The following is a 12339-nucleotide window of genomic DNA, read 5'->3' on the forward strand; positions in this document are numbered from 1 at the left end:
AATGGACTCTCGACAGGGGTGCAACTCCGGCGAAGAGTTGTGCGCCTACAGACAGGCAGCGAGCCTGGAGAGATAAACAGGGATAAAGCAGAAGCACGCGAGACGCGTCGAACGAGATGTGGCTTCGATTGCGTGAAGGAGGGCCGCGATGGCGGTGGGAGGGTCTGCAGTATGCCCGCCAGCAGGGGACGTCTACGAGCTGCATGCGAGATCCTTCTTCAAAGATGGTCTAAAAAAGGCTCTCGCACCGCTTTTTCCCCTTATTTCCCCGCTTCTGCCGCGCTTCCGCCCTCAACTGGTTTCTGAAGACGTCCAGAGGGCCTACCCCTCGATTGGCCGCTGGTCCTGGGGAAGGGCCCCCCGGGTATTCGCTCAACGGGAACCTACGGGCCCCGCCTTTTGTTGAAATTTCCAGCCAGAGGGCCTCGTACTTATCGAGGCGTCTTCAGGAGCTGCCGGGAGGCTGGGAAAGCCTCGAGCCAGCAAGCCCGGAGGGCCCCCTGGCCACTCCACGGAGAACCCTCTCCGAGGAAGGCCGCCACGGGGGGCTGTGTTGCGACTCTCACGTCAGCGCGCTTCTTTTTCGCCGCCAAGATGTGCCTTTTGGTGAGCGCGGCTCCCCGGGGGGCTTGCCAGCGCCTTCGGCCTTCCCGCGCGTGGCGGCAGGTGTACTTCCCGTGGGATTCCCCCGGAGAACGACCCTCTTTCCCGACAGTCCCCACGGCCTCTAGCCGAACGCTGCTAGCCTGTCCAACAGAGGCAAGTCTCCAGTTCCGGGGTCCCCTGCGGCTCGGTGGGCTCCATCCCCCTCCACCTCTGGCAGCTGATGGGGCAGTGAGTGGATGCGACGTCAGCAGCGGCAGCCGCGCGAGAGGGGGAGGCTCCTGCCGATTCGCCTCTGGACGCCGTGGCAGCCCGGAGGCCTTTTGGGAAACGGAGTTCTTGGCCCACGAACTGAAGCGCGAAGTGCAAAAAGTAGATGATGCGGAGAAGGAGCAGACGGCACTTACAGGTGGAGTCCGCGTGTCTTCCCCACTCTTAACGGGCACTCACCTCACCTCGCTCATGAGCGATCCAAATGCGGCTCGCGCGGGAGTGGCTGCGTGTGTGTGAGCTGACTGGCCACAGGTCAACAGCCCAAGTCTGTCTGGCAATCAGAAGAGCTTCTGGAAGAATTTCATAGGACTGTGGGCCGTAAAAGACGCGGCTTCGGGATGCAACGGTCCCCTGCAGCAGGAGACGCGGGAACTGCGGCTGCCTCTCCCGATGGTACCTCCGCTTCACAGGTGGAGGCCACCTGGAGGGAATGGGTAAAGCGCTATGAGGGGCCCGAGGGCCCCTCCTTCAACCCGCCCATTCCGCAAAGCCGTCAGACGAGACGCAGCCAAAGACGCTGCACCACGCCTGGTGAGCGAGCACCACGTTAGGTGTCTCCCTAATACGTTACTGCTCCCCCCCTCCCTCCATCCTAGACACACATACATACATTCACAAATACACATACATACATATACACATACATTCGCAAATACACATACATTCACAAGTACACATACATTCACAAGTACACATACATACATACACAAGTACACATACATACATACATACATACGCATACATACATACACCGGCTTGCGAGGTTTTTCTCGTTCCCAGGGTGGTGCAGCGGCACCGACAGCAGGGAGAGCGGTGTAGGGGCGTAGTATAATGCACCCTGGGAATCTTTTTCTGTGCGTTCACACTCAAGAAACTGCAGAGGCAAACAGCCCGCCCGCCCCGCCAAGATCTGCCGAGGAAGAAAATAGGTTTGAGGAGTCCTCGAGTTCCAATGACGCGTCTTTGGATTTTGTCGTTGAGAAGGCAGACCCCTCGGAGGCGTTGTTTGACTACGTTTCGCTTCGCAATGGCGACTACCGAGATTTGACTCACCAGGAGGCCATGCGAATGCAAGACGCCTACCAACAGAAGCTGCTTCTTGACCGCCGTGTCCGCTGGCTGAAGGCGCGCGCGCTGCCGGATCCCGAACGAGATGCGGCGGCAGTTATCCGAAATCAAACACCCCAGGTCTGTAACAGCAGTCAGTTTCTCGGGGATGCGCTTGCTGTCACTCTTGACCAGCACCTGTAGAGTGTACCTGGGCTTTTGCACCACTACCACTACCCGCCAATTCTTGTTTTAGTAACGCGCTGTATTTGCGGGCCTGTAAGGAAGGGAAGCAGCCGGGGTTGCGGGGAGGATGGGTATCTATGCGTCCATGTAGTTCGTAGCGCCTGCGCTTGTCGGATTTTCTGGCAGCCGTACAAAAAGCCTATCGGCACGCGCATATGCACTTTGAGCCTGTGTGGCTTGATCGAAGGCGTGTTTGCTGCTGGCTGCTTGCGCCGCATGCCTTCGAGTCACGTGGTTGCTCTACAGAGACGGCATTCAAAGGAAGGTAATGCTCTTTGCACGTGCAAGCGCATGTCTTGCTGCCCCCCCCCTTCCTGTGCCCACAGAGCGAAGACTCCCTTGTCAAGTCCTTAGGACTAGACGACGGTGTAAGGGCTGCCCGGCGTCTCGTGCGAATGGAAGCAGATGCAGAGCGGCAGGAGCTAGCGTCCCGCATACGCGCGAAGATGCGCGAGGAGAAGCTTGCCAATGCCAAGCTAATGAAAGCCGCCTTGCCCAACGTCCAAGGTGCGGCGGAAGGCAAAAGGCTCCCCCCCGTCCCTCCCCGTGGGGTGGCGCCGTGAGGACCGGCCCTCACTGCCAGTCCGCACACGCAAGTCTCACGAAGGAGGCCTATTGTTGTTGGTGGTGTTTTTGTCTCAGGGCAGGTTGTTGACCCCATCAAATTCCATGTGGCACGCAGAACCATCCGTCAAGCCAGGCTTTTACAGTCGCAGCTTGAAGAATTCCTTACTTGGAACTCTGCAGAGGTCCTTCACGGCCTCTTGGGGGGAGCGTCGGTGTCCCTTCATCATGTGGAGCAGCAAACTACCAAGTGCGTATGCCCAGTGCGCGTCGATACTCGAACAGCACGTCTCAACTGCCTTTGTTTCAGAGCATGCAGATGGATCCAGGAGCCACCTTGCAAAAACGAAATACAACGCTTGAATATGTAAATGAAAGGCGTGCGTGCAACTGCGTCTGTTCAGATCTGTTTGCTACGTCTTCTTCACCGTGGCCTCTAGGCACGACCCCAAAGATGTTGAAGAGAGGTTAAACCGTGCAGCTCCGCACTTCCGCATGCAGATGGCGAGGCGTCTTGAGCTGGGATTTACTCCACCCTTCCGCTTTGTGCATCATGAGGAAGATCGAACCTTCAGCAAGCACAGCCTTTTTAAGGTGGCCACTGAACGCCCTCCGCATGTAGGCTCCACTAAGACGGGCAAGCAGCAAACGATTGCTTCGGCATGGGCCAAAACAATGAACAGGATCGGTTAGCTAGTTTCGAGAGGCGTAGTTTCGCTGGCTTCATGGCTGCAAGTGGCGGTTGCGCCCTTGGGCGCGCGTTCTTGGACTTAAAATGGTGTCGATTTGCAATGTGCGTGTCTGTACGACAATAGCCATGAAAGTTCGAGACACAGAGGAGCAAACGACAAGCAAAGCACAAAGGAGGGAACAGCAAATTAAACCTTTAGGAGCTTAATATAGACATAGCAAGCTCTTACCCGGAACCTTGTCTGACTGAACTCTGAAACAAGACCCTTAGTGTCAAAAGGCTGAAGCACTACTACATTGAGGAAGGCCTACAGTGGTTCAAAACAAAGCGGGGACTCTATTGCATCTCCGTCCAGAATTCGCTGCTCACTGCCCTTAAGTACAAAGCACAGGATGATGTTCTTTAAAGCCACGGTGAAGAAACATTACCATGGAAAAGCACTTGCCTTTCTTCTGATATCACAGATGCCTTCCCCAGCATACAGTATATGCTGTTCTGCCTATATTTTCAGAAGCTTAAACCACAAAGTTCTCCTACACCGGGCCTCTGGCACAGACTTCTAATGCAAGAAAGAGTACAGACTCGTCTAGGTATGGACTTTGTTTCTGAGCTGCAAGTGATCAACTTTGAGAAAAGCATCTACGTAGTTGTTGACAGGCTCGGCAAACATGCCCATATCACCACTTACGCCAGATCTTGCACGGCTCAGGAAGTCACTTATTCATTCTTAACGAATGGGTGAAAGCTTCACAGATTCCCCAGCAGTACCACTGCAAATAGGGAGCAGAAGTTCGTTAGTAGTATGTGGCATGCCCTCCTGATCTGCCTATACATTGACCATACTCTGTCTACTGTAAACTACCCTGAGGCAGACTAGGAGACAGCGCACCAGCCACCCACTTCTGCAGGACATGCGTCTCCGTTCCTTAAAAAGCCCACCGTTGGCTTGGTTTTCTTCCTTATACTAAGTTGGTTTATAATGCTAAAGTACACTCGCCTAATCATTGCCCTCTCTCTTAGCTGTTCTCCAGGAGAGAACTCCTGAGCGATCCGGAACTGGACCTAGCGGTTCGAGGGAAGCAGCCACCTCTAGCAGCAAAGGGAAATCAGTGATTTGTTGACGATTGCACGCGAATGTATGCGCAGAGCTGAAGAGAGACAAGCACAGAACCATGATAAGCTTTGGTCAGTTGTGTATTTCAATCCTAAAGATTTGTTCCTGGTGGATCGACAGGCCTTACAAGCTGCAATGGAAGGTGACCAGACGAGAGTTTGCGGATAGGAGGCCAAAATCATTTTCTACATGCTTACGAATTAATGCTTCTTCTTGCTACGTTAAACTCCTTATAAGCTGCAGGTGCCAAAGGCCTATCAACATTAGCTTCCCAAGAAAGTCTGAGAGCTCCACGAAATCTTCAAAGACTGTGCCGCCCAGGCAATGATCCGCATGAAGGCGGAGTATGCACAGAAAACCGTAGAAATGCTCGTCTACGACTGCCAAGCGCCGAGGACAGACTAGGCGGGAAACTAGCTAAATGTGATGGGTAACGCCAACCTCAGGGGGGCTCGCTGGGGAGCAATGTGCATCTCGTTACCCGCAGGAGGCTGTACGGCTCTGTTTGAATAAGAACGTTGGTCGCTCTGGAAGGTGGTCTCCCCCTACTTTGGGGGGCGTTCTTTCTATCACATATCCTGCCTGAAATACTTGCGTTCATCGAGGGGTCTACTTTAAAAGTTGCCTGCTGTTATTCATAACGTGTTTCGTACACTCAGATCGATGTGCAAGCACTGTCAGATTGGCTTTTTCTACATTGTGCCTTTGGCTTCTTTAAGGGGTTTTGTAACCGACTACGCCATGTGCAGCAGCTGTATTGCATCCAGGCACTGCTCTACAAAATGCGGAGGCATTGACGAAATATCGTGCCTTGTTATTTCTTCAATAAATAATTAACATGTCTTGTTTTCTCGTACCAGGAGACTTGCACATTACAGCGCTTCGACGACGCTAAGCCATCATTCCGCTGCAGGCGCGATAGTTTCGTCCCTCGTTACTTGTTTGCTACTGCTTGCGTCCTTCTTTCCGACAAATTCGCTTCAGCGGTTGACGCAAATAATTTCTTGTCGTATTTATCTTGTTTTGGCGTTCTTGCATGCTGTGGAGGGGCGATATGGCGGAACTCGTTTCGCTGTCGTGCGTGCAGTTGTCCTCCACCTATGGTATAGAAAAAAGAAGGCGTGAGTCCTTGAAATAATGGGGGGAATCTGTGCGGTCTGGCCTATACATAAGTCAAGCACCTTCCACTAAAACATTTGTTAGGACTAACAAATCGCAAATAATTGACTGATTCGTTATCCTACTTTGCAGACTATTGGTATGGCGATACGAAGAGCCACAGTCTTGTGTTGTTCAGCGCAAGTTGCTGTGTGCACCAACTTGTAAATGCTGTGAAGTGCGTAGAGGCTGCAGCCATCCGCCTCTAGTTGTATTGTTTCCCTCATGTGGCAGATCTGAGGGGCGAGGGCAAGGAAGGAGTTGCTCTTCTGGAAAAAAATAGCTTTGTAATGCGTTTTCATCGAGTCTGGGATCAAGTGTTCACATCTGGAGAGGCAAGTTTTAGATCACAACTGGGGAGCGGGTTTTTAAGGAACAAATTGAAATGTTGCATCGTGCTTTGAAAATTAGAAGCCCCCGATTAAAAGCCAACCCAGCAGCCCGATGAGGGCAGCGGAAAGCCATTATCTAAAGTGAATCACCTTTGTTCTTTATATTGCAAAGTGGTCCTATGGGTCGTTTTAAGCAAGAATGCGGAAGCCACGGCATTGGCAGGGCTATAGCCTCGTCGTTCATGTTTTTATTCTGCTTCAATTTCCATGAATTTCACCGGTGCATGTTGAGCAAACACCAGTAACGGGTGCAATAGTGATACAGGCTTATTTGTTCTATGTAATGCGCGTGTATCCACCCACCACAGAGCCGAGTCGGATGATATTTCCGCTAGTGATCCTATGGTGTGAGTGCCGTGAAAATGATATAGCTAATTGCGCAGGGAGCATAGTTGTTTTTCGTGTCAGGGGGTGCCGAAAGCTCTGCTTCATATCCACGACTGTATTTCGAATACTGCTACTCAAAAGTTGACTGACCGCATTTCATGCTTGGGAATGTCACAGGGGAAACTTCTGCGCCGACAGCGCGTAATCGGTGGTGATGGCAACAGTGCGCAGCAAAAAACTTCAAGTTGCAAGAGGCTTTCTGCAACACGAAGATGAATTAAGAGTGCTGCGATATGGAGTGGCATGAACAATATACTTGAAGGGAGTCCGAAATGCAATTTCGCCCGCTTGGCACGAGCGTTTCCAATTGGCAGAATATTCCAGACCTGCGCTGCACACTAGCTTCGGTACATCGACAAAAATGATTGAAATTGCATGATAAAAGCCGATTTCTTACGTCATCGTTGCTGTGGTGTACCTGACTAGGCATGTATCTCACGGGACTGCAGCGGCGGGCTGCAACGGAGCCGACAGGGTCAGCTCCAGGAAGAGCGTTGACAACACCGGAGAGATCGATAATATGCAAATTGCATTTCCTTGCATATTATTGGCAACGTCGCAGCTGAGGGATTCGTGAATGCGCTGCGTTGTGCCACTCCTCTTTGCTGTTCCAGGGCAAATAGTCCTCCTGCTTCACCGACTCCGTATGAAATAATAATACACTCTCAGTTCATAATTTTCATAAACAAGTACAATTTATAGCTGGTGCAGATTTTTACTGCTTGGCGCCGATGCTCTTGGTTGCTTTCCATGCACATGGAAGTTCTTTCGACGCGGGCAGCTTGCCAGCGTGCAATCCAGAACTTGTGTTTTAGTCCACGTAGCGCACCAGTATTCACCTAAGTGACGTTTGACATTACACTAGATATGTCTAGGAGCCTGTACGCTAATTTATCGCTCTCACGGCATGGTCCACCCCACATGAAGCCTCAACGATGATCCATTAGCAAATTACATTCTCTCTGTTGCAGGACATTACCATCTGGCTTCATATGCTTTCTCACAGGGCCTTAAGTACTAGGAGCTGCGCAGGCGGTCAAAACAATAGTCAAGAGGCAGCACAAGAATGCCACCAGCCTCGATGGAGCCCGCGGCCCTCAAGAAGAAAGTAATAGAAGAACTAGACCAGGGGCATCTCTTCCCCCCAAACACCTCTCCTGAAAGTGAGTAGAGGTAGCTCTACGACACCTGCATTCTCTATCGTGCGTGCTGTTGGCATTGTGCTTGTCAGCATCTTGCCAATCTACCGAGGCCACACACTTCACAGCGATTAGGAGAGGTTCCCGGTGAGCTACCTCTATCCTTTCGAGGCAGAGGCTACTCTGAAGGCTCCACGATATACTGCTCCTATCTATGTCTTGATTGTGTAGATGAGGCACGTTTGCTCAAGCAGCTTGCGGCTGCCGACGCTTCCTACCCTGGGGGCCTGAGTGCATACGTTTCGCGTTCTCGGCAATTGCTACGCGATGCCAAGGCAGGAGTGAATCCGTTCCACGAGTACACCGTGTCTGTTCCTGAGGGGGAGCGCATTCGACCTGGCACTGCAGCCTTCTTAGAGGCAGAGGAAGCGGGACTGAAGGAAATAGCTCGCTGTGCTTTCGTGGTGGTTGCCGGTGGCTTGGGAGAGCGCTTGGGCTACTGCGGTATTAAGCTCAGCCTCCCCACCAATTCATGCACAGGCACAACGTACATCGAATATTACTGCAAGTTCGTTCAAGCGCTTCAGGAGTATGCATCGCAGGAGGCGCGAGAGATCGTGCGGCTGCCGCTTGCCATTATGACCTCGGGTGACACACACGACCCCACAGTTGCGTTATTCGAGGAAAGCCAGTATTTTGGACTAGACAGAAACGAGGTGCATTTCATTCAACAGCAGAAAGTACCGGCATTGTCAGATATGGACGCGCACTTAGCGACAACCGCCAAGGACCCCTATACGCTCGAAATGAAACCACACGGACATGGAGACGTGCACTCTCTTTTATTAAGATCTGGTCTCTTGAAACGCTGGCAAGAAAAGGGAATAAAATGGATTACTCTTCTGCAAGACACAAATGCAAACGTAATGAGGGTCCTCATGGCTGTCGTTGGAGTGTCTGCAACAAAAGGACTTGCCATGAACACAATTGCCGTGCCCAGGTACATGTCGTTTGTTGTGTTCTCAGCATACTTTCTTTACTTTCGAGTAGCTTCTATTTAAGCTGGCAGAGCGGTGCACTGCTGCAAAAATAGCTTCGTCTTAACCACCAAGGAACGCGTTGTCGTGACGATTTTTACTGCATCTCTTCGTGACGTTGTTGACTTCAGTTTTCTATTTTCCCACATTTTGTGTTGCCAGCTACTCTAGGATTTGTCGGCGATAGCGCCATCGGTTTGCTGCAATACACTGCTTTATTGTGCTGATCGCCGCATGCGCCCGCAGAATGCCTGGAGAGGCGGTAGGAAGCATTTGTCGGCTGGTCTCTGCTAACCGCGAGTTGACACTCAACGTAGAGTACAACGTCCTGGATTCTCTCCTTAAGGTAACGTTATAAACGTTTTTAGCCAAATAGACTACTCTGCATATGGTTTCCTGGACTAAGCTTTCCGTGCTTTTTATTGTTGGCTTGTGAATGCGCGCAAATGGTTTGCCTATCGACCTGTGCATTTGATTTCCGCAGAGCGTGTGTGTATTACTATGGATAGCTGTATCTCGGTCTCGTGTGATTCCGCCTGTGCCTATTCCAGTCTTTGCAATTAAACGCTCGCAATGTGAATTTCTGGCTGTCATGTACTACCCGTTGTCGCTCCAGAAGGCCAGGGGTTGCAGGTGCAAATATGAGTGCACCTGGCGGTGCCGATCTCTCTATGAAAGAAAACATTCTTTTTTTCCACCATATATAATTGTTCAATGGATGTGTTTGCAGGCGATGGGCCAGGGGGGTGACAAACCGGGACCCGATGGTTATTCTGAGCTGCCAGGGAATACCAACGCCATTGTCCTGTGCTTGGAGCCGTATGCGAATGCCTTGAATGCCACTGGAGGTCTTGTTCCAGAGTTTATTAATCCAAAGTTTAAGGTAAAAGCTTGCTGTGCGTCTCTTAAGCTCCTAGAAATATAGTTTGCTCTCCCCTCCATTGCGCTTTGCTTGTCACTTACTTTTGCGTATCTCGACTTTTCATGGCTATTATCGATGTTTCAGCTGCTTTCGCCATTCTGTTGTACCGTAGGATGCCTCGAAGACGTCCTTCAAATCTCCCGCTCGCTTGGAGAGTATGATGCAGGATCTACCTCTGCTGCTTTCTTCCGACGACAAAGTGTGTCTCTGTTCTGTACAGAAGCGTTCTGCACTTCCAACCGGCTTCGCTGCCTCCGGCCAGGCGTTCTTAAGGCTCTCACTACTAGACTCTAGCGGTGACAGTGCTACAAAAAGTACCTTTCCAAACATTCATTGACCGTACACTCAGCATGGTGCTGCCGCTACGTGTTTGTTGCTCTTCAGTCTAGTCTCGACTACTAAGTTTTTTCATTACTCGTTTGCGTTTCATCTTTTGACTCGCAACACGAAGCTGCACTTATTTGCAAACAAATACTAGACTGAATACCTGTGTGCAGGTTGGCTTTGTGGAGTTCCCGCGATGGTGCTGCTTCAGTCCCGTAAAAAACTCTCTTGAAGACGCCCGGAATAAAGCAGAACAGGGCCTTCCCCCGGAATCCTCTCTGAGTGGCGAGTCTGACCTCTACCTGCAAAACGCACGCTGGCTCCAGCTAGCCGTTAGCGGATCGTGTGCTAGCGGCGACAGCAGCGTGGCAGACTCCAAGATTGGTAGCGTTGTCGTCGACGAGCCAGGTCCCGTTACATTTGGGGGAGTACGCTACCAAATGGGTCCTAGGATCATTCTGTGTCCGTCTTGGGCTATCTCCTTTCGGCAGATGCGCGAAAGATTGCAAGAAGCTGATATAGAGATAACCAAGGAGTCAGTTTTATTCAGCTGCACAAAACAGCGCGTTCGTCGTATGGATCAGCTTATAAATTTGTCCCCCCTCCATGGTGCCGACGCATGTGTAAAGCAATGCGTCTGCACAGGTAGTGTACACCCAGAACCTAATGCTGTTCAGATTCTGCCTCATCTCCCATCCAGGGACCCGGCAGGATATTTCTCTCGCATTAATAGGGCAGATAATTTTTAGTCGATTATTTACGGTAGCAGATATGCTGTTTCATGACCGATTTCATAATGTGCACCTCACTCATCGTGCTGGTCTGCCATCTCTGCAGCTCCGTCTTGATTGTCTCGGGAGATGTGAAGATTCGCAGACTCAAACTGAACGGCGCATTGGTGCTGAAGGCATCGTCTGGTATGGTATAAACGATTGAGGCTTATCTGCTTACTTTTACTTGCCTTCTTCCGATTCGTTTACATATGCACAGTTTTGTTTTGGTGCCATACCCATGTTTTTGCATTCACTCAAGCCTCGCCATTGTTTCAGTTTGATTATCCGTCACTGCTTGTTACTATTTCAGGGTCATCACTAATCGTGGATCACTTGGCAGTGCACAACGAGGGATGGCGCTTTGAGTCCACTGAAGACCATGAATTAGCTACTGCCGCGTCAGCACTACGCGGATTTGTAGTTAGGAAGGTGGCCACTAAGGAGCTTCAGGTTACCGATGGAACTAAAACAATTAGGGAATAAATGTCGAAACAAATAAGGGATCAATAGATATTGGATGGAAATAGATACTTAGAAAAGTCATAGATGACAGACATCTCTGTACCAGGGCACAGAGCGACACTGGTAACAAAGGGGACCGCATCACTTCTGTATAGCTAGCCTGGTTTTATTGTTGCTCAATGAAAGCAGCAGTCTTCATCTTTCATTTTCGCTGCCCTTCTTCGCACCAGTTCCCCCAATAACCAGACCAGGGGGGCCCAGGGGTGTTTTTTCCCAGCCTTACTTTTTAGTGGAGCCCTCTCTCATTCTGCATTGCATACGTGCACAGAAGCACGTATGATCCATATGTTTTGTATATTCTTATATTTGTTTCTTCAAGAGCTCTCAAGTTCCCCCCATGGGCACAAAGTCCAGCTGCAAACAAACTCTATGAGCTTGGTTGCGGCTACCTGCGCACATTATTTTCCCCACCTGCAGAACGATCGTTTTCCTTCCAGCAACAGCTTCAAACTTTGGTGGCAATATTCGCCGCTCGTGAGCAGATTACGGTATGCAGAGGAAGATGCGGAATCACAGTACCTTGGTCAGATAAGTGGAAAACTGCCGCTTGATACGGTCAAAACTTGAACCGGGGTGACCTCCTTCCCTCAACAATTGCTCTAAAGATCCGCCTAGTCGAACATGCGGTGTGGAAACCGGCTCTGGTGCTGCTTCTTTTTCCGTGGGCTCATTTCCAACTACCAGCAGTGTTGCATATGCTGTAGTGAGAATCAATGAAAAAAGTAATCTTAGAACGTACTAACAGGCCCGAAATCATTTGGCAATAAATCTAAAACAACAAGATTTCAAAGGCATATTTTTTCTTTCAACACAAGCTTTTCCATACCTATCACTTCAGGGTGGTTTGGCACATAGTGCAGCTCAGATGCGGGGATATCTAAATCTGCAACTGCTGCAGATGCAGTAGCTGCCAATAAAATGCCGAATGGAAGATATGCAACCATTTCTGCCAAAGGATGTGTCGACTTATGCATAGTATAAGTACGGAAAAGGGTTTTGCATGTGCTGTCTCATTGTATCTTTTAGGTGTATGTACACCTCGGCCCATTTCATGACCATAACACAGTGCAACGTCGCGAAAGTGGAAGAAGCAAAATATTTTTCATGAACCACTCCTCCAAAATGCCATGTATTCCAAAAGTTGAAT

General features: G+C 50.4%; 2 protein-coding genes across 2 annotated transcripts; both read left to right on the top strand.

Annotated features, from left to right (window-relative positions):
- Positions 1-594: 594 nt before the first annotated feature.
- LOC34619218 lies at positions 595-3426 on the top strand. Its single transcript, XM_026333905.1, has 6 exons — positions 595-1012; positions 1129-1286; positions 1813-2064; positions 2496-2676; positions 2812-2983; positions 3138-3426. Exons 1-6 carry the CDS (start codon positions 595-597, stop codon positions 3424-3426), a joined length of 1470 nt encoding a protein of 489 aa, XP_026189690.1.
- A 4130-nt stretch (positions 3427-7556) lies between these two features.
- Positions 7557-11153, top strand: LOC34619217 (UDP-sugar pyrophosphorylase). The gene is made up of 8 exons (XM_022732521.2): positions 7557-7638; positions 7846-8614; positions 8898-8997; positions 9382-9534; positions 9686-9772; positions 10071-10432; positions 10735-10814; positions 10981-11153. Exons 1-8 carry the CDS (start codon positions 7557-7559, stop codon positions 11151-11153), a joined length of 1806 nt encoding a protein of 601 aa, XP_022593337.2.
- Positions 11154-12339: the final 1186 nt, after the last annotated feature.

The sequence above is a fragment of the Cyclospora cayetanensis genome, unplaced genomic scaffold (assembly GCF_002999335.1).
Source record: "Cyclospora cayetanensis isolate NF1_C8 unplaced genomic scaffold, CcayRef3 CcayRef3_contig_32, whole genome shotgun sequence".
Taxonomy (NCBI): Eukaryota; Apicomplexa; class Conoidasida; order Eucoccidiorida; family Eimeriidae; genus Cyclospora; species Cyclospora cayetanensis.